The sequence below is a fragment of the Bombus bifarius genome, unplaced genomic scaffold, assembly GCF_011952205.1.
Source record: "Bombus bifarius isolate JDL3187 unplaced genomic scaffold, Bbif_JDL3187 scf7180000008138, whole genome shotgun sequence".
In the NCBI taxonomy this organism is placed as follows: domain Eukaryota; kingdom Metazoa; phylum Arthropoda; class Insecta; order Hymenoptera; family Apidae; genus Bombus; species Bombus bifarius.
In genome coordinates, this window is record NW_022884466.1 from 282975 (window position 1) to 303287 (window position 20313).

Here is a 20313-nt window from a genome sequence, read left to right on the forward strand (position 1 = left end):
TGCGTAGTGACCATTATAAGATAAGAAAAGATAAGGGTCATAAACATAAAACGCGGCTTAAGAGAAATAAATTGCAATTAAAATGATACTATTGACTGCTTTGCGTTATAAATAACCATATAGAATATCTAGTTTGATATTACTATTTTTAAACATCATTTTCATGTTCTCTGAGCAATTTCTTCCACCTTCATTTCCATAAAAGTAAATTGAAAACGTTAAATGTTATATTGTATAATGAGTTTAAGTTTTTTGCCTTTTCATCAATTACAGCTAAATACAAAATTCAAGTTTAATCGAAGAATAATATAGCAGTTTCTTCAAAATTACACGTACTTAAACTTAAAGATTTATTAAGAAGCGGACTCCTTATTAAGAAGCTATAGTACATCACAATGATACAAAAATTCACGTGTTTTGTACTAAGCTTAACCAACTTCGGCCTTCACCACCAACCGATGTTGGAAATCGAATTTGTACTAGTCGTACAGCATTTTTCTCTTCTTCCGCTTCTTTGTACTCTGAGGTAGTTGGTACAACTATTGTTTCCCCATCTTCCGTTTCATTATAGTTATATACCTCTTCTACTTGCTCCGAATCTTCAGTTTTACATTCCATCACTTCATTTTCAGCGAAGTTCATCTGAAAAATATCATCTGTTTTGATCTGCACGATATACTACGTTGTAGCATATAATTTGGTACATACTTCTCCATCAACGAGATGATTTACTTCCTCGTCCGCAACATTTTCCTCTGCTGGAATATTTAATACGTCTTCTTCATTATACATTTGATCCTCATTTTGCTGCTGTATGATAACATGATCTTTTAACTCTGTCACATATAGTTCAGTTTCATCCAACTAGAAAATAATTAAAATATAAAGGGTATTAGTTACACCTTACAACATAAATAAATATATGAAAAATAAGAAAAGCATAAAGAAAAATGAAAAACAAACTTATTTAATTACCTGGTCATTTTCCGCTTCATCTACTAAAAGTTCCACGTTGCCATTAGAAATTGTTATGACTTGATCATCTTCCGTAGTGAGACGCGGTTGATTCACCACAATGGTATCATTTAAGTGTCCCTAAAAAATATTCATGTCGTATTAGTACTGTCGCAGAATTTACAGAATCTCGTCGTTGTAATATGATATCAGCTCACCTGAGTCTGCATATGAGCATACAAGGAAGGTTTTCTCATAAAACCCATACCACATACTAGACATTCATACGGCTTTTTATCACTGTGTATAAACCGATGCGCATTTCTATTATCTCGACTATTAAATGCTTTACCACAAACCTGAAATGTTACAATACAATTCCAAAATTAAAAAAAACACCGTCGATATCAGATAAATAATCATTTTCAGTACAAGTACCTCGCAGAGATAAGGTTTCTCTCCAGTATGTATACGCATATGTTTTTTGAAATGTTCGGGATATACAAATGTTGCTGTACATATATCGCATTTGTACGGTCTTTCACCGGTATGAGCTGCTTTTATATGATAGTCTAATAATCTTCGCCGTTTAAATCCTTTTCCACAATCGTCACATTTGTACCGTTTATCATTATAATGCGTTGCACGCTTGTGCGATTGTAAATTCGATCGTTGACTAAAACGTTACGAAAATATTTTTTCATTATTTTTACATTTGCTAATTAATAGACATACCTAAATGTAGCTCCACAAAATTCACACTGATATGGTTTCTCTCCAGTATGTGTCCTTTCATGGTCCCTTATTTCAGCTTTACGGGCAAATGCTTTACCACATACTCTACATATGTATGGCTTGTAACCAGTATGTACTATATTGTGTACTTCTAAATTATGTGGCGAACCAAAGGCTTTTCCTGTAATTATTCCCATGAATACCAATATATTTTTGGATATATAGGATATATAGGATATATAGGAAACTGAAAAAGGAAAAAATAATGAATCATACCGCACTGGTGGCAAACGTACTCCTTTACACCATTATGAGTTCTTTCATGTTGATTAAGATTTTGTTGGCTCAAAAATGTTTTGTTACATTGTGAACACTGATAAGGACGAGGTCGTATTTCATGTGTTTTTACGTGTGCTTTATAAGTATATTTTGAAGCAAAATCTTTACCACAATTTTCACATACATATGGGCGTACACCTGTATGTGTATTAATATGTTCCTCCAATAAATTTCTGGAACTACAAAAGTAACAAATTGCAATACACACTAGTTTACACTACGTGAATACGTAATTTAACACTAGAACTACCGATAGTTAACACGAAGCTATTTCTACCAAAACCAGTCAAAATAGCTGGTCTTTAAAAAATACGTAATAATAGAATATTTTTATATTTATTGATTTATTACTTTCTTACAGAAGAAATTCCATGTTATGTAATACATTTTTGGTATTATTAATCCCTCTGGGACTATGATCTCTAAACGAGGGTTGATACATTTATAAAATTGTAGAACTGGTCATTTTAACTGGTGTGGTATTTCTAGCGTTAGAAACCGTAGTTTATAACTACCTGTATCGTTTACCGCAAGTTTCACACGGCCAAGATTTCACTTGTGGATAATGTATTCTTTTATGAATCCTAAACAACCGCAAATTACTAAATATTCTATTACATATTTCACACTGAAAATCTCCTTCCTCTTTAGCAACATGATCATCAAGATGAATAGATAGTTGATTTCTCTTTTTAAAGTCATCCCCGCATATGTCGCAAATATATAAACGAGTTTCGTGCACACTCCTTACATGAGCGATAATAGACTTTGCATCTCCTACAGCTTTATCGTCTTCATTTGTACATAACAAACAGCTATATATAGAGCCATCTCTAGTAACAATCTGGAAAATAAATGAATAATCGCAGATTATCATTTCACAGTAATATAAACTACTGTTAAACATATTATTTGTCATTTCTTACTCGCTCTTGGGGAGGTTCAATTTTTGGTGTAATTTTTGCCCGTTTTATCCTCTTCCTTTCTTCAGTACCACTTGTTTCTGGTATGGCCTCAACTTTCAGAATAATTTCCTCTGGTTCACAAGAAGGTTCCTCTTCTTCTTCCTCTATTCTTTCTTCTTCCCCTTCTATCTCTTGAATTTCTGATTCATCCTTACATAAATTTTGAAATATTACATATATATATGTGTATATATATGTATATATATAACTGGAACAATCCATAATATTAAAATGATAAAGGATAAAAAAGAATTTCATTAGGAAAAATTTAATGATTTCCAATGTTGTATCGCATGGTACATGTGTCTTCTCCGAAAGTGAAGGTATTTCAAAGATTTTAAGCTTATATCTACCTTCATAAATGGAACTATATATTTTTTTATACACCATTCAATGCATTTTGTAATTCTCTACAAAGGAGAAGGTATTTGGTTTGAGAAATGATTAATTTAGAAAATATTTTAACTTGATGAAAAACAAGAAAAACATAAACCAAAAGCTACTGTGTTGTTCTTCTCTAGTAACAAAAAGTTTTACAATATTAAGGTTAAAATATCTTTTAAACCAATCATTTTTCGACCCAAGTACCTTAATACATTTTTGTAGAGAATTAAAAAGTACATTGCATGGTGTATAAGAAAAGCATAGTTCCATTAAAAAAAAAAAATAGAAATGACCCTAAAATCTCTGAAACGCCACTACTTATATAAAAGGCACAGGTACCATATGATGCACAACTAAAAACCATTTAATCTCTCTTAATAAAATCTTTTTCATCTTCTACCATTTTAATGGTATTGTTTATTCCAGTTGCATGGATATCCTGTACATATATATATTATAATATTTATAGTATATGTATATGATAACTAGTTTTTACTTTATTCATTACCTTTTGTATATATCTAATTTCTCCATCTGTATCCTGACTTTCTGTATTTTCTATGTAATCATGATCATTGTATTCTTCTTCATTTTGCATATCAGATATCTTTTTAATAGTTTTCTTGTAGTTATTAAATAATTCTAATTTTACCTCTGTCAGTCGACTTTCAAGTTCATCAATCTATAAATGCCAGTTATTTTTTTAATTACCCTTGTATAATTTTATATGAATCAATAATTGATATCTCATTTACCTCATTAAATAATTTATAACATTTTTTACATATGACAAGAGAATGTACATTCTCTTCATTCAAATCTGTTTCTAAGACAGTACAAATGGCATCTACAAGTGATTTTTCTGACGATGTTACAGAGTTTTCATTAAAGATTCGTATACTATTCCTAGTAGATACACCAACTTTACTGTTACATATCAAACAATGAGTACTATCTTTTTCTGAATCAGCTGTCATCTTTTTGGCAACTACAAAAACAATACAGATATTAAAACATTGGTTTAAAGTCTCAATAAAATCATACAATAAATTGCATGTTAGTACTAATGCTGTCACTTAGTGTATATATAATCATTCCTTCCTTTTTAATTGGATACATTAGTAGTTTTCAATATAGTGTTTAAAATATAGTATATAAAAAAGTAAAAAATGTTTAACATAATACATAAAATTATACCGTTATTCTAATTAAAAAGAGCAGTTGCGATAGTTTGCATGTCGCGGAATAATTTTTAGCTTTCATGATCGAGCAATGTGAGCAGGGGCAAAATATCCGTTAAAATAAAATTTTCTCGATGGTCTCTTCTTATGTAATAGCACGCACGGTGTATACCGAATATTGAGAATAAGAATGCAACCATCGATATCGTTGTATCCTCGAACAATAACGTATCTGACAATTCATTCTGCAAGCGAAGGAACAAGAAATAATGTGTCGAAGCACGATACAATGAGATTGCTTCCGTTATAGCATGGAACGAAGCATTCTGTTCTTCGCTCGCATCGATAAGTAACCGCTAAAATCCAATAACCCTAACAATAACGTGCGAGGAACAGTAAACAAAATATTTGCCTGCGTTCCTCGTCAAAATGAAGCCTTATAATAAACGTAAAAAGTTGCCAGCACTGACTTGAAATTTTCGTGTCTCTGTTCGAACGATTGGCAGCGAGCGAAACGGTAGATGGGTGTTGATGCCAACGCCATTTAGGTCCTCATGACAGATAGAGCGGTTGGTTCCGATGAAGGTATTACGAAAAATACACGCCAAAACGGTTGCTACTTTTTAAAACGTAAACGACAATTTGATGTCGTCTTCGCGTTAGGTGGAGGTACGCGATTGCGTATGCACGCGTTGAATGCCCTCTATCGGATCCTTTCTACGCGTAATCCAGCCATATTTTACAAAATTTCCAATCTTACAAAATTCATAAAATTTGAAAAAATACACTGACAATATTTTAAAATATAGATATTGTGAGGTAAACGTCTATTTAGCAAAAATTTTTCATTACTTTATAAAGGAAAAGCTTATTCGCTTGACTATTTATTTTGTATAATACTACTTTTTATTGAATTTAAGTGATCTAATTGGAAGATTTTCAATTGATATAACAAAATATTTTTGTTATTCTCCTTTCTATTAAGTTGTACAGATTAGTAACTATATTCGTGAAACGTATTTAGTATAATATTTCTGCATGTAAATGAAGAAGGATCATTTTCTTCTCTTGGCGCTTTATCAAAACATTCCATGAACCAATCACAGTATTTTCTTCATAACTCGTTTTTTACTCTGTAGATTGACGTTCAAAATAAGATATACTTTATGAGATATCTTGACCACCGATAGTTTTTAAGTAGTAGTGTACCATTCTATGTTAAACATATCTATAAATGGAAACCGGTAATCAGTTTGTGAATGCGACATACATCAATGTATAAAAGTTGTTCTTTGACGAGAAAGCGATCGATGAAAAACTGTCAACAACGTGCGGGTGGTTGAAAGCACTTATTTTTACGAATGATTCCTTCAGTACCTAACCTTATAATGTCATATTAATCTGAAATCTTTCACTTGCTAATTTCACATTCATGATTGTGACACTTCATTTAAATTGCCGGCTGATAGCGAATAAACGAAGACTTGTGATTACTAATAAACCGTTCGAGCAGTCTTTTATGAGATGAACAAAAATGAGTCGTCAAGTAGATATGGACCCCTCGTCGGTGCAATCGATGAAGGGACAAGTAGTGCTAGATTTTTGGTATTAAAAATTTGATTATCATATAATTAAATTATGCTAGTGTAATATCTCTAATGTAATAAAAATTTATAATATTTGTGATAAACAAAGTAATATATCGTTTGGGTCGTAATATACATTACATTTATTGAATCTACTTTTACTAATATATTGAGGAATGGCTTGGTGATTAATTGATCCTTCCAAAAAATATAAATAACGCATCATTCGATGTACATTCTTTATATTTTTATTAATGATTTACTAATGTGTGTACTATTATTTTAGGTTTTTGCTGCGGATACTGCAGAAGTATTAACATATCATCAGGTTTCGATATCACAATCATGTCCAAAAGAAGGATGGGTCGAACAAGATCCTATAGAAATATTACAAGCAGTCAGAGAATGTCTTAATCAGACTATATTTAATTTGAGGCAACTTACCATTGATCCTAGTGATATAGTTGCAGTTGGTATAACAAACCAAAGAGAAACTACAGTTGTATGGGACTCTATTACTGGGGAACCATTATACAATGCTATTGGTAATCATTGATCCAAAATTTTTTACATACATTGTTTTCAATCATATATATCAATATCAACAAATCAATAATTAAATATTAAGAAAAATAAAATTTAAATTTACTATCTTATAGTATGGATGGATATGAGAACAACTTCGATCGTGGATGACATATTGAGAAAGATACGTAATCAAAATAAAAATTATTTGAAACCACTTTGTGGCTTACCGATTAGTCCATATTTCAGTGCTTTAAAATTAAAATGGTTACTAGAAAATGTGCCTCGTGTTCGTGAGGCTCTAGATCAAAAACGTTGTCTCTTTGGTACAATTGATTCTTGGTTAATTTGGGTCGGTTCAATAATAATTGTTTATTGTGAAATGCATTTTTATATGAAAAATAAAAGCATTTTATTTTTTTGTAGAACTTAACTGGAGGGACAAGTTTTGGTGTCCACGCCACTGATGTTACAAACGCTTCAAGGACAATGCTAATGAATATTACAACTTTAAAATGGGATCCAACATTGTTATCATTTTTTAATATACCTCCAGAAATTTTACCTGAAATCCGTAGTTCGTCAGAAATATATGGATATATACAAGATGATATTTTATCTGGAGTACCAATATCAGGAGTTAATATTTCTTATAATTAATATGTTTATCAATAAAATAGTAATTATAGATAAATATTTATACGTAAATATTTATACACACACAGTGTTTAGGTGATCAGCAGTCAGCGTTGGTAGGTCAAATGTGTTTACAAAAAGGACACGCAAAAAGCACTTATGGCACAGGTTGTTTTCTCTTATACAACACTGGAACTGCTGTAAGATTAACTTTAATATTTTTCAAAATATTTTCCTTCATACCTTGTATATTGATAAATTATTTTGAAGATTGTAGATTCGTCTCATGGATTATTGACAACAGTCGCCTATCAGTTAGGACCACAAGCAACACCGGTATATGCTCTTGAAGGGTCAGTAGCCATAGCTGGTGCTGTTATTCAATGGCTAAAAGATAACCTTGGTATACTGTCTGATATAAAAGAGTCTGAATCCCTTGTTGAACAAATTCCTACTGATAATCGCGTTACATTTGTGCCTGCATTTGCTGGATTATATGCTCCATATTGGAGGAAAGATGCAAGAAGGTAAATAACATGATAATTAAACATTATAATTATTCATTAATATCAAATTAGAAATCTTAATTAATTTTGTTATCACATATCCCTTGCAAAGTATTTAATATTTCAGTGTTATATGTGGAATTACTGAAGACACTAATAGTACACATATTATAAAGGCAGCTTTGCAAGCCGTTTGTTTTCAGACAAGAGACATTTTAGAAGCTATGAAAGAGGACACTGGTTTAATTTTATCTAAATTGTTGGTAGATGGTGCTATGACTACCAATAATTTGTTAATGCAAATGCAAGCAGACATTTGTGGAATTCCAGTTGGTAAGCGGATTCATTTTTCATAAAGACTTTACCTTTTCTGATTAAAACAAATAAGAATAAAATATACGAGAAAAAGAAATACCTGATTAATTAAAAAATTTTACAAGAAAGTGAGGCCTTTAATGTGTGAAACTACTGCACTTGGAGTTGCAATTGCTGCAGGAAATGCAGATGGTATACGTAAATGGGATGTGAAAATAGACGCCGCTGTACCAAGCGACACCTTTCTACCTTCGATAACTGAGAATGGTAAGTTCAATATCTTTTCGAATTTTTGTCTCATTCAATTCGTTAAAGATATGAATCATGTTTTATTTAGAACGAGATATATTATATTCTCAATGGAAAATGGCAATCGATCGTAGTTTAGGTTGGGAACCAGTAACTGATACCAACGGTATGTTTTCATCTTGGTCTCAAAATTTGATTTTGTTAATTTACTTGAAACGTTACGTTATTTTACAGACGATACAAAGAATATCCACAAAGCAACTGCTCCTGGTATTTTTGTGATAAGTACGATACTTTTGCTTATGATTGCCAAGTATCATTCTATGTTATGACTGAATGAGTACAGTACTATGTACTGTATTTGTCTCAGATTATGCATTTAGGCAGGTCCTGTTTGCTAATAAATATTTGGACTATTATTTGATATTAACTATACTGGTCATATTAAACCTTGTAAGTATGAAGAATGAACTAAAGAACAAATACAAATAAAAGTGCCATAATATTGTGATAATTTTAATATTAAACGAAATACGGAAAATCAAGAAAATGTCCTTTGGAGTTTGGAGATAAGAGACTTGGAATTTATTTCAAACAGCGGTATCGATTGCTGCTTTCATCTGAAATGCTGAAATTAGATGACCGAACGTCGGTAACTGACGCTCCAATATCAGTCGCATGCCTTTTTGTTCCTTTGTTCTTTTCACTTGCTATTTTCTTTATATTCGGTACTATAGGAATATCCTTCGAAATTATATAAAATATATTACTAACCATTAGCGCAACATATAAAACAAAGAATTTGAAATATTACTGTTAAAATGTTGCTAGTAGAGGTCTGGGCGGTAACAAGAGACGTAGCAAGCCAAACATCATTTCTTATGTGATCAATATGCAATCGTATTCGTTGCGATACAAGTATTCGTGAGATAAGTGAACGACAAGCTTGAGACACGTTTGGTTCTTTAGGAAATATAACTTTATTTTGTACTTGCTATATCGCAAAAGAAAGAAAATGAAATAACATGGTAGAATTCTTACTTAAGCGAATAAAATTTTAAGTTGAACTAGATTCTATTACTTTCTCTTTAATGTACCTGGGTACCTTTAGAAGTTGGCTGTAATTTGTATCATCAAATGGTAGTCGACCATAAACCATTGCATAGAGTACTACTCCCATGGACCATACATCAGACAATTGAGGTAAATATGGAACACCCTTTAATATTTCTGGTGAAGCATAAGCATAGCTACCGCAGAAAGTTTCACTTAACGGAGCTATACCGTTCTTCGATTTCATTTGTCCACGTGCGAATCCAAAATCGGATAATTTGATATTGAAGTTCTGATCCATTAAAAGATTTTCGCATTTGATGTCTCTTAAATAAAATTATGTAGTTAAATGTGATATGCGACATTTAATATTTTTTCTTTTCGTTAAACTTTTACCTATGTACAACACCACGTCCATGACAATAATCGATAGCTTCTAATAATTGCCGAAACCATCGACGGCTACGGAATTCATCGATAAATGTATCACGCCTTATCATATCCAATAAACTACCGCATCGAGCATATTCCATAATTATATAAACGCTAAATATTAAGTATTTATATGGATTATATATATGATCAGTGAAAAATATGAGACACAATTATGTTTTTAAATGATATAATGATAAAATAAAAAAAACGATAACTAACCGGTGAGTTGTTTCGATTGCTTGAAGAAAACGAATTAGATTTGGATGTTTTAAACCTTTAACAACTTCTATCTCACGAGGCAAAAATTTTTTTAAATAATCGCCGGGTGCTTGAAACTTTGAAACAATTTTTACTGCTACTTGGCAATCATGCCGATTAGATTTGGCAATCTTTCATTACAATTTTTTTTTATCAATAATTGACTAGTTATTAAATATTGACTTTTTTAATATCAATAAATGGTTTACATAACATACTTTTACAGTGGCATACGAACCGGTACCTATTGTTTTACCAAGAATGTATCCGTGCGATTCAAGAATAGTTAATTTCTTTTCTAATTTTTCGTCATTTTTACCTTCCACGGTTTTTAATAAGGATTTCGGGGAGTTATCTGTTATTGGTGCAGTTGCCATGTTATGCGTAAACAATTACTGTACTATATTATAAATTCAAATAATCACTATGAACACATTATTATGCTATTTTCTTTGTGTTTTTACGTCGGTTTCAATACACGCAACGATGTCATTTTACTTGTTAAGTTACATGTTTTAATGAATCTTTTAAGGAAAATTGGTATTCCATAATTTGTCAATTTGAACGCTATTGAAATTTGGCATGATGCTCGTCATATATATATCCAGTTTAGCAAACATTTGAAATACGATTGTTATTGATATCACGATCATTTTATGAAAAATATCATAAAATAATATTTTTTGTAGTTCATGGGTTTACGAGTTTCATCATAAGCAATTTTTAGAAGATTACTACATATAGTTTATAAAATAGTTTTATCTTATTATCAATAGTTTAATTTTTTTCAAAATAAAAAAAACAAAATTAGGGATATTTATATCTTACATAAATTGTTTAAGGACGATGTTTTCTAAATGATAGAAATAAAAACTGGTAAAAACATACATCTAGAATCTAGATAATGTGTACTTAGTGATTGTCGACTATTATGTGTAACGTGAGTCGTGAATCATCGTGATTTGTATCCATTACATGGTGGTAAATACAGTGGTACGGTATTTGATCAAGGTTACTATAGAAAGAAAACATTTAACAATTTAATTATGGCAGATGTGTTGGATATTGATAATGCAGAAGAGTTTGAAGTCGATGATGAAGGCGATCGTAAGTTTAATATTTTATCATGAGTTATACATAAGCGTGTGACATTTGTTATAACCTCTTTACTTCGTGATTTCGTTTAGTATGATTTAAGTATATCTTTATAGTAATAAATAATAATTTTTGATAATATTCCTGCTTTCATTTATTAGAGGGTATTGCACGTTTAAAAGAAAAGGCAAAAAGGAGAAAAGGTAGAGGACATGGTGCAGAATTGGTGTCCACTCGTGATGATGTTGGTCATTATGAATCAATGAACATTGTTGAGGAAGACGATGATGAACCAGGTCCACAAAGATGTAAGAAAGCATTTTAAATACTTTATATTTAACAGAGTATTTGTATAATTTGTTAATAAAAAGCTATTATTATAATAAAAAATAATAAAAGTGAAATTATTAAACATTTAATTTTGAGATATTTATAGAGAATTTATTATAGCTGTAGAAGGATGGATTTTATTTATAAATTCAGTACACGAAGAAGCACAGGAGGATGACATTCAAGATAAATTTTCAGAATTTGGGCAAATAAAAAATTTACATTTAAATTTGGATAGAAGAACAGGCTTCTTGAAAGGATATGCTTTGGTAGAATATGAAACATTTAAAGAAGCTCAAGCAGCAAAAGATGCTTTAAATGGGACAGAAATCTTGGGTCAACCTATTTCAGTTGATTGGTGTTTTGTAAAGGGACCAAAGAAGTAAATATTTATTAAAAACTTTAGTATAAAAGTATTTATTAAATTTAAATTTGACTAATAAATTAATTTTTTTATTACAGAATTAAGAAGAGAAGTCATAGAAGACGATGAAAAAGAAGATTATCAAGAAAGATTTTTATTTCTCTTATGTATGACTACTTTGAATAAAGATCGTTTTGTACTTGACAGATATTGTAAAGACATAAAATATTATAAATATAGTTTGCAGAAAATTTCATAAATTGTAGAAGTTCTATCCATTTATAATTAGCATATTGAAAAGGATTCAACTTAGATTTATAAAAATAGGAGCTTATACAATTTAAACATATATATATTTATTTAATATAAATTTGCCAGTAACTAAACTTTTAGTATTGTACATAAAATTTATGGATTACAATAGCAGATAATTAAAATGACAAATGTAATTTTGTTTTTCCATTTTCAACAAGCATTTTTAAATTTATAAATCGAAAGTTAAGTATATAGGGTGGCTCAGCTAAATCTACTTTGTTTATTGTTGTAGGAAAAAACTTATCAGGACAAAGTTGTAGTATTTCAAGGATGTCAGACTATAACATTGTCCTCAGTTTTTTCATAAAACAATAAATATCTAAGTTATTTGGGTAATCCCATTTAGCTGGGCTTTCCTATACATATAAAAACATCCACAGGAATTTTAACATGCTCGTGTTGAGTCGTTTATTTAACAAACGAGGTTATTTTGTTATTGATATTTAATTTTGTTTACAGTTTCTATAGTCATTTATTATAGAATGTAACTTAATAAATAAAGCACATTAGGCATAATAGTTGAGATTGGCTTTCTTCTTTGCTTGAACTTCATTAATAGCTTCCATTAAATCTTCGTGTGTAACTGCTGTTGCATTGCGTCTTAGTGCTATCATACCCTATAAAAAATGAAGAAAAATTGATCAATGTCTGAATTATATTATTACTATCAAATATTATAATATATGTACCGCTTCAACGCAAACGGCTTTACATTGAGCGCCATTAAAATCATCGGTAGATCTTGATAATTCTTCAAAATTAACGTCCGGAGACATATTCATTTTTCGCGAATGAATTTGCATTATACGAGCCCTAGCTTCTTCATTTGGATGCGGAAATTCTATTTTTCTATCCAAACGACCGGATCTCAGTAAAGCTGGATCTAAAATATCTACCCTATTTGTAGCTGCTATCACTTTAATATCTGCAGTAGAACTAAATCCATCTAATTGGTTTAATAATTCCAACATAGTACGTTGCACTTCTCTGTCACCAGCTTTTTCAGAATCAAAACGTTTTGTTCCAATTGCATCCAATTCATCTATGAAAATAATTGCTGGTGCCTTCTCTTTTGCAAGCGAAAATGCATCTCTTACTAATTTTGCACCATCTCCGATAAACATTTGAACTAGTTGGGGTCCAGCTAATTTCAAAAAAGTAGATTTTGTTTGTGCAGCACAAGCTCTAGCTAATAAAGTTTTGCCAGTTCCTGGTGGTCCATACAATAATACACCTTTGGGAGGTTGGATACCAAGATTTTCAAATTTCTCTTTGTGTGTCATAGGTAAAACAACAGCTTCTATCAATTCTTGAATTTGTTTGTCCAAGCCACCAATATCTGAATATTGTTCCGTAGGTCTTTCATCCACTTCCATAGCCTTCACTCTTGCATCATATTCAGCAGGTAATGTTTCAAGGACAAGATAGCTATCCTTATTGACACCAACTAAATCACCAGGTTTCAAAGCTTCCGCATCAACCAATCCAATTACAGGTAGAAAATATGTTTGACGAGTAGAAGTTTTAATAACTGCACATTTGCCTTTCCTTTGTGCATCTAAATCAACAACCGCACCATCTTCTTCTCCCATATTTTGGGGATCTACATCTAGCAACTCTATAACATTAGATACTAAATATGGTAAAGTTTTATTTACTTTAATTTTTTCTGTATTCTCTTTAATTTTGTCATTTTGTGCCTGAAGTTCATGAGAAATACGCATTACTTCGCTTTTCATAATTTTGATCTCATTGTCTAATAAACGTGTACGGGATACAATTTCATCTGTAGACATTCTCCAAACATCTTCACCCAAAGCTTCCTAGAAGAACAGTTACAAAAATATTCATTTTTTATTTACCATATATAATTAACTTGATTTTAGATAATGTAAATTGCAAGTACTTTTAGAAATAAATTTATAATAGCTTTTTAATATTTATTGGCTGAAATTTTTGAATATATATAAAAAATGATTGTATTTTTTGCAATATTTTCTTGTTTCACAAATATTTTACTAATTGTAATAAATCTAATTTATATCAAATCTTATATGTTAAATACTATACGAATCATATCATATAAAAAATATACGATTCTGGAAGATAATTTAGATATGCTTGTCATTCCACCTTAACCTATATGAAGTAAATTTGCGATCTATACCTCTCCATCCTCCCAGAGAGATTTGTCCTCGAGGGTAGCCATTTATTTAAATAAATTTATTATTTTTAAAACGACAAAAGTTCAAAATCTTTTATAAATTGATGCGATGCGCAAAGTTTACTGAATTATGAAATTCACTAACCACTTGCACTAAGTTCATAAGTATCTACAATCTACATATATGTAAATATAAGCAAAAAATCAGCTAAAAAATGTGCACTAAGAATAGGGCCCTCTAGCAGGTAGCAGCTGAACTATATGCACATTTTCTGGCACTCTTGGTGGGAGAAACATACATATGCACAACGAGAAGGGAAATGTACATTCGTATCGGCGACTAGTGAAAAAACATAAATTGTTTAAAAGTTTAAATAAATATTACAGATAAATTGTTCTTTTTATTGTAATGATTACGGAAATGCCACTTTGAGATCATCTTGAAAATGATTATATAATACGATAAAAATGAGATTATTTATTGTAAAATAATTACATAAGATGTATTTAGAAAGAATTTCAACAAATCCGAATAGTTTAACAGCATTTTACAATCTTGTTATTTATTTTATGATTATTTCCTAATATAAAATGACTATTTTGACCGATAAGTCTTTTGCTCTCGAATTTTCTTAAAAAATGGCTCCGTTTTCAAAAATTTCAAAATGTTTCAAATATCTCTTATATAATTTTACTCTCTTAATACTTTTAAGTATTTACCAATTTTCTTGAACGTTTCTTAAATAACTTGTTCCTTAAACTTGCGAGAATTAGAAAGAATTTGAGGTTTATGGCTGTTGGAAGAATTTAAAATGATTAACGTTTTGTTAACTTATAAACCAAGTATATTTTAGTTATTCAATTCAATTTACAGGTTTACAATAATTGTACAATTGTACAATAAGTTTATAATTTTCTGTATAATAATTTGTGTAATTGTGTCAATTTAAATTATTTTGATTCCGTTACTCGACTAATGGAGCTAAAACAACTTCTCTCATGTGAAAATAACATAATTACAAAACTTATAAGTGCTCGTGATACGGCGCAGTGTTTTGCCGCTCATTTTTGAATTACCAATTCACTATTAATCATAAAATAGTAAGCACATGCTTTCCGGTCAACTCTATATGGAGTACGAAGTACGAATGCACATTTCCCCTGTCGCCATACATTCGCACGTTTCCCCACCATTAATCGTTAGAGGCAGTAATTCGTGAAGCCTATTTTTGTCTGAATTTTTCCCATGCTCGTTGACGATCTTCCTATTCATCTCTGATACCTTGAGATTCTTTCTATGTTGATGACGTTTCTGTGTTTTCTTAATCTATGCTTCAATAAAAGTAGAAAAATTCTTTTTTAAGAATATTTCTACTGTTTTTCGAAGGAACATGAAGGACGACAAATACTTATATAAAATAAAGTATGTATTACTTTATACTCTTGTATAGTAATATAGGAAGAAATATAGGTAAGAGGAATTTAATACTTTTCTATATGGAGTAACGAGATGCATCGACCAACGAATGAAGAAATGTAATTCTATTAAAAAAAAACATTGTCCTCCATGTATTCACCTGCAAAGACACTAATAACATCAAATTATGCCCTTTTCGGCGTCATTCAACTCTCGTTTGAAAGCTTCTTTCATACAGCAAACAATTTTGTAATAATTTGAAATTATGAAGTTAGGTGTTTTATTCTATTTAAGTCAGACCACCATACGTGCTAGGGAATAATTCTCTGTTTATTTATTAATATCACGTTATTTACTTTGATCTGACCGCGAAATGCAGATATATTGTCCATAATGTTAATGGAAAGCCAATGGAATTTTATCAATATTTTTCAAGAGAATGGTTCAAGTACCAGCCATGATTCTGTGACAAGTTTGGTTTTCGTGATAAGTAGAATACGATGCAAACGAAGAAAAATTTGATCTTGAATTTCAAGAAATTTTTTTCAACAGATTCTCACCGACCCGAAGGTGTAGAAGTGGCCTATGCCAGTGACGATAAAATATATTATTTTCTACTGTACGTTTTTCTAAAAATGTATTGTAATTTACTTATTTGTGAAACCTAGATATTTCTATTTAGAAGATAACAAGATGAGGCGTAGAATATCATTCTTTTATTTTTTATTCCATCTAGAAATTTTGGGAATTATCGATAGATCTGACATATACAATGCTTTTTCGTATCCCGCATTTTGTGAGTCATCTGATCCTCTTACCATTATTTTATCTCGAACTCATAATTATTATCTTTATGTTTTTTTGTATATTAATCAATTTTTTTTAAGTAGAATTAAATTATGACACGGATATTAAATTTCTAAGCACGGGTATCCATCATAATTTTTGCGTATATATTTCTCACTAATTCAAAGCTTGATTAAGGAAGCTTTCAATTTTTTGGTTACAATTATTTATTTTCAGTTGTCCTCTGCGGCTTCAATACATGAAATACTTGATATACAATAATCCAATATACAATGATTCAATAATGTTCATTAAATACGAAGTACGAAACCTATCTACGCTAAATTCATCTACGATCGATATCGTATCTTTTGCCGTATATCGTCGATATAAATGAAACGTTCGGTAATAAATTATCGCAGGTAGGTAAGCGTTTTTTTCTTTTAATTCTCAATATTCTTTCTCATTCTCTCTCTCTCTCTCTCTCTCTTTCTTTCTCTCATTCTCAACTATTACGCAATTTCACACATAGCAGCTTAAAGCGTAAAACCGAACCTACCATGGATAAAACGAACTTCCTTCTATTAAAAAAATCTACAATAGAAATCTCATATCTCAAATCTTGCGGCTGTTTCTCCGACCGCTCGCGTTCTTATTACAAATTAATCTTTCAACAAGGAAACATTAAGCATCGTTGGGAAGACCGTATGAACTACGAAGGCGTGTGTTCAGACGAAATTATACGAAATATTCTATAATTCGCAAGTTTTCGTCGTCTTTGAACGATCTATTTCGCTAAGAAGTCACGGCAAAGAACGAAACGAATGCGATGCCGTTTGAAAAATTTACCCCACATCGTGCTAGGGCCATTTTATTTCTTTCTTTGTATTTTTTCTTTTTTTGTTTTTTGTTTTGGTGACAATCACAGCCCCACGTTGAACAGTCGAATGAGGAGAAGAGAAAGAAATTAGTGGCAGAATCGATAATACCTGTTTTTTAATGGCATTCGATTTCTCACCCCTGCTAATTTAATAATCGAACCGAACCGTATAATTCAGTGATCGAACGATCACATTATTATAGGTTCTTAAATTCCTGATGCGATGAATCGTTAGAACTGGGAAAATTAACTGTTAAATGAGCTCGATCCATTATTTCTTTAATCTATTTTAGAATCAAGTTGGAATATTCTATTCGCACTAAATAAACGATACAGATTCTTACTATTCGACTCTCACCGCAGACTATACAGAGACGAACTGGAAGAACGGTAGATAATATCGATTGAAAGAAGTAATTGAAATAATATTATATTTATATCATATCTTCGTTGTTGTTAGTGACAGAAATATTATTCTTTTCACTTTCTTCAAATAAAATATAGAGAATAAACTGTATGAAAATATGAATATTTAGTCATTCGGTTAAATCTTCCTAATAAATTGAACGCTGGAAGTTTTACTATATATCTGTAAAAGAAGAAAAGACTGTTAATTAATTGTAAGTAAACTAAACATCAGCTGTTTCGTGTAGGCAACAAATGAATCAATTTGACAACTTCCCCTTGTCTCTGTTTCCTCTAATTATTTCTTCGTCCACCCCTGAATCAAAATGATCAAAAATTCACTTCGTCGACGTAAGATCAGAGATTCACTCGCGACACATAGGATTACGACACCCCGCTTAAAGATATACACAGGTATAGATATCAAAAAGAAAGATTCTTCATGAAAAAGTTGTCGAAACATAAGTTTATCCTTTTTCTTTCTGAAATGGGTGATCAGATTCGTCACGAGTTGGGGTGAAAACAACGGCGTGCCCTCTTCGATTCTTCGTTACCCTTTCAACATATGCGATTTGCGCGAATGCTTGACGTTAGATTGTCATATAAACGTTCAAATGCATGTGGTTTTCTTCTTGTATTTGAACACGATCGAGTAGAAAAATGGCACAAAAAAAATGGAAACTTAAAAAGTTAAAATAGCGAATGTAGTAAATTATTTCTATATAACAAAAGAAAAAGAAGTGATACGTAGTTGCAATTTATTAAAAAATGGCATAAGTTTCCGTTGAAACATATATCGGAATAACACACGACCCGAGTTACATGTAATTTTTAAATATTATCACCGCTTGCCGCGATTAACGTTATATACGCTTGTTGAGGGGCTCGAAGTGGACACTCGGTACGAAAATGATTAGACAAATATTGAAACATCCGAAAAATACGTCACACGATTTTTTTCTTTGTTGTTAAAGACGTTACAGAGAGAGAAGAGATTTTATACGACTACGGCTTTGTGCACATTTACTTCGTGTTCTCAATTAACCGTTTAGTGGATACTGAAGTTTTGTCAATCCCGAGAGAAGTAACGTTAACAGCTACGTATACATATACATATACATATACGTATATTTTTTATTTTTTGTATTTCTTTTCCTTTCTTTCCTTTTGTAAATCGTGTTGCGCAACACATGTTCGACGACTTTAATCGCAGAAATTGCAATTGTGTTTTAACATCGATCAGTCGCAATAATAAAATGTAGAAAAATCTATATTTTATTTTCTCGCACTGAGTCCACGCGTTGTATAATAATACCTTTGCTCTTTTTTCTTTAAACTTTAAATAATTATGCATAAAATTGAATAAAAATAAAGCGTACGACTTATTTTTGGCGTGTTTGCGCGAGCGTTTTTTCTTTTTCCTTTTTCTCTTTCAATTATAGATTAAGAATCAAATCTGTTGAGATACATCAAGTAAAGACAGATTTAGCTACCGAACGAACTCTATTCAATAATCTATCGATGTTTTTTTGTAGATATATTAATTACTATAAGCTCATAATATACACGTATAGTATATATACTTGAAGAGAGCTCTCGAGTAATTTTATGAAATACGTTATACAAAAAGTTACAATTAAAAAGAGAGGATCGAATAGTACGTCTTATTTACTTCTTTTTCTTTACATTAATTAATGTCCGCGTTACTGATATATTATCTTTTTATGGTTACAATGTACGGTCAAAAATTTAGTAGTATCTGGTATGTAGTTTTTTATGTGGGAAGTTGCAAGTGAGCGAGAAGCAAATTTCAGAAATTAAAAAGTTAGCGTTGTTGGCGCAACATCACCGATTCTCTTTCTTTTCACCTCCCTCCCTTTTTTTTAAAAGACTATGAACTATATTTCAACATTTTTTCTGAATTCTTATTAATACATTAACATACTGACAATTATGATGGAACGATAGCTATAGTTATACCTGGTTTATATGTATATCGAATTATTTAGAACAAAAATTATTTCTATAATACTAAAGTGATACCTATACATTTAAATTTATCTTTTTTATTAGACATTTAATATATCAATTGTTATATTCTATGTTGGTTTAAAAGACTATTTTGTACTTTGTTGTAAAATTACATGAAGCTCTTTTACATTGTTCTATTGTAATATTCAAACTATTAAAACTCCAATTAAAAGAAACACGTTTGTCATATTTGTACTCACTGTTCAAAGAAAACTATCAAATATTATTAAATGCTCACAAAAATAATAGTCAAATCATATATCACATTTCTTCACATTTTTTCATATAGTTCATAATTTCTTAAGGAAGGAGAAAGAAATAGTACGATCGTCGCATCAATAACACTGACTTTACTTTCACGTCGTTTACGATCAAGCAATCGTTCGACTCGACAAAGATTGTCTT

General features: G+C 30.7%; 5 protein-coding genes and 1 long non-coding RNA gene across 10 annotated transcripts; 2 read left to right on the forward strand and 4 right to left on the reverse strand.

Moving 5' to 3' along the window:
- Nucleotides 1–326: 326 nt before the first annotated feature.
- On the reverse strand, nucleotides 327–5279 carry LOC117208533 (zinc finger protein 484-like). Of its 2 annotated transcripts, none has more exons than XM_033449743.1 (12): nucleotides 5029–5279; nucleotides 4133–4365; nucleotides 3886–4059; nucleotides 2955–3143; nucleotides 2544–2872; nucleotides 1966–2207; nucleotides 1690–1870; nucleotides 1393–1630; nucleotides 1173–1313; nucleotides 976–1095; nucleotides 709–864; nucleotides 327–642 (listed from the first exon to the last, which is right to left on the reverse strand). In XM_033449743.1, exons 2-12 carry the CDS (start codon nucleotides 4352–4354, stop codon nucleotides 409–411), a joined length of 2226 nt encoding a protein of 741 aa, XP_033305634.1. In that variant the 5' UTR covers nucleotides 4355–4365; nucleotides 5029–5279; the 3' UTR covers nucleotides 327–408. The 2 variants fall into 2 exon arrangements, with proteins under 2 accessions (XP_033305634.1, XP_033305636.1); XM_033449745.1 differs by lacking the exon at nucleotides 5029–5279 and adding an exon at nucleotides 4575–5007.
- Nucleotides 5280–5740: 461 nt separating this feature from the next.
- LOC117208534 (glycerol kinase-like) lies at nucleotides 5741–8806 on the forward strand. 2 transcript variants are annotated; one of them, XM_033449746.1, is made up of 10 exons: nucleotides 5741–6163; nucleotides 6431–6689; nucleotides 6804–7021; nucleotides 7096–7308; nucleotides 7395–7505; nucleotides 7576–7832; nucleotides 7939–8144; nucleotides 8256–8393; nucleotides 8464–8541; nucleotides 8610–8806. In XM_033449746.1, the coding sequence occupies exons 1-10, from the start codon at nucleotides 6083–6085 to the stop codon at nucleotides 8705–8707; spliced, it is 1659 nt and encodes a 552-aa protein (XP_033305637.1). In that variant the 5' UTR covers nucleotides 5741–6082; the 3' UTR covers nucleotides 8708–8806. The 2 variants fall into 2 exon arrangements, 1 of the variants encoding a protein (XP_033305637.1); XR_004487722.1 differs by lacking the exon at nucleotides 8610–8806 and having other exon boundaries at nucleotides 8252–8393; nucleotides 8464–8488.
- LOC117208538 lies at nucleotides 6370–6739 on the reverse strand. Its single transcript, XR_004487724.1, has 2 exons — nucleotides 6589–6739; nucleotides 6370–6521 (listed from the first exon to the last, which is right to left on the reverse strand). It is a non-coding gene; the product is annotated as an uncharacterized LOC117208538 (long non-coding RNA).
- A 64-nt stretch (nucleotides 8807–8870) lies between the features above and the next one.
- LOC117208536 (testis-specific serine/threonine-protein kinase 3-like) lies at nucleotides 8871–10807 on the reverse strand. 3 transcript variants are annotated; one of them, XM_033449748.1, is made up of 6 exons: nucleotides 10340–10807; nucleotides 10083–10252; nucleotides 9825–9974; nucleotides 9481–9754; nucleotides 9190–9369; nucleotides 8871–9119 (listed from the first exon to the last, which is right to left on the reverse strand). In XM_033449748.1, the coding sequence occupies exons 1-6, from the start codon at nucleotides 10496–10498 to the stop codon at nucleotides 8961–8963; spliced, it is 1092 nt and encodes a 363-aa protein (XP_033305639.1). In that variant the 5' UTR covers nucleotides 10499–10807; the 3' UTR covers nucleotides 8871–8960. The 3 variants fall into 3 exon arrangements, 2 of the variants coding, with proteins under 2 accessions (XP_033305639.1, XP_033305640.1); XR_004487723.1 differs by having other exon boundaries at nucleotides 8979–9119; nucleotides 9473–9754; nucleotides 10340–10805; XM_033449749.1 differs by lacking the exon at nucleotides 8871–9119 and having other exon boundaries at nucleotides 9126–9369; nucleotides 9473–9754; nucleotides 10340–10805.
- Nucleotides 10808–11053: 246 nt separating this feature from the next.
- LOC117208537 (RNA-binding protein 8A) lies at nucleotides 11054–12156 on the forward strand. Its single transcript, XM_033449750.1, has 4 exons — nucleotides 11054–11228; nucleotides 11378–11524; nucleotides 11667–11928; nucleotides 12009–12156. Exons 1-4 carry the CDS (start codon nucleotides 11168–11170, stop codon nucleotides 12037–12039), a joined length of 501 nt encoding a protein of 166 aa, XP_033305641.1. The 5' UTR covers nucleotides 11054–11167; the 3' UTR covers nucleotides 12040–12156.
- Nucleotides 12157–12605: 449 nt separating this feature from the next.
- Nucleotides 12606–14636, reverse strand: LOC117208535 (26S proteasome regulatory subunit 6A-B). The gene is made up of 3 exons (XM_033449747.1): nucleotides 14393–14636; nucleotides 12915–14048; nucleotides 12606–12842 (listed from the first exon to the last, which is right to left on the reverse strand). The coding sequence occupies exons 1-3, from the start codon at nucleotides 14432–14434 to the stop codon at nucleotides 12732–12734; spliced, it is 1287 nt and encodes a 428-aa protein (XP_033305638.1). The 5' UTR covers nucleotides 14435–14636; the 3' UTR covers nucleotides 12606–12731.
- Nucleotides 14637–20313: the final 5677 nt, after the last annotated feature.

Bases quoted from the DNA above. Each gene is read 5' to 3' on its own strand.
- LOC117208533 (XM_033449743.1), bottom strand. From the start codon at position 4,354: ATGACAGCTGATTCAGAAAAAGATAGTACTCATTGTTTGATATGTAAC. The intron at 4,060-4,132 runs GTAAATGAGATA...TGGCATTTATAG, and splicing joins GTTATAAATTATTTAATGAG to ATTGATGAACTTGAAAGTCG. The intron at 643-708 runs GTATGTACCAAA...GATATTTTTCAG, and splicing joins ATCATCTCGTTGATGGAGAA to ATGAACTTCGCTGAAAATGA.
- LOC117208534 (XM_033449746.1), top strand. From the start codon at position 6,083: ATGAACAAAAATGAGTCGTCAAGTAGATATGGACCCCTCGTCGGTGCA. The intron at 8,145-8,255 runs GTAAGCGGATTC...TTTACAAGAAAG, and splicing joins CATTTGTGGAATTCCAGTTG to TGAGGCCTTTAATGTGTGAA. The intron at 8,394-8,463 runs GTAAGTTCAATA...TGTTTTATTTAG, and splicing joins ACCTTCGATAACTGAGAATG to AACGAGATATATTATATTCT.
- LOC117208536 (XM_033449748.1), bottom strand. From the start codon at position 10,498: ATGGCAACTGCACCAATAACAGATAACTCCCCGAAATCCTTATTAAAA. The intron at 10,253-10,339 runs GTATGTTATGTA...TTGTAATGAAAG, and splicing joins GTTCGTATGCCACTGTAAAA to ATTGCCAAATCTAATCGGCA. The intron at 9,755-9,824 runs GTAAAAGTTTAA...ATTTTATTTAAG, and splicing joins GGACGTGGTGTTGTACATAG to AGACATCAAATGCGAAAATC.
- LOC117208537 (XM_033449750.1), top strand. From the start codon at position 11,168: ATGGCAGATGTGTTGGATATTGATAATGCAGAAGAGTTTGAAGTCGAT. The intron at 11,229-11,377 runs GTAAGTTTAATA...TTCATTTATTAG, and splicing joins AGTCGATGATGAAGGCGATC to AGGGTATTGCACGTTTAAAA. The intron at 11,525-11,666 runs GTAAGAAAGCAT...AATTTATTATAG, and splicing joins TGAACCAGGTCCACAAAGAT to CTGTAGAAGGATGGATTTTA.
- LOC117208535 (XM_033449747.1), bottom strand. From the start codon at position 14,434: ATGGCTACCCTCGAGGACAAATCTCTCTGGGAGGATGGAGAG. The intron at 14,049-14,392 runs GTATAGATCGCA...CTGTTCTTCTAG, and splicing joins CTCTCTGGGAGGATGGAGAG to GAAGCTTTGGGTGAAGATGT. The intron at 12,843-12,914 runs GTACATATATTA...CATTTTTTATAG, and splicing joins AAGCCGTTTGCGTTGAAGCG to GGTATGATAGCACTAAGACG.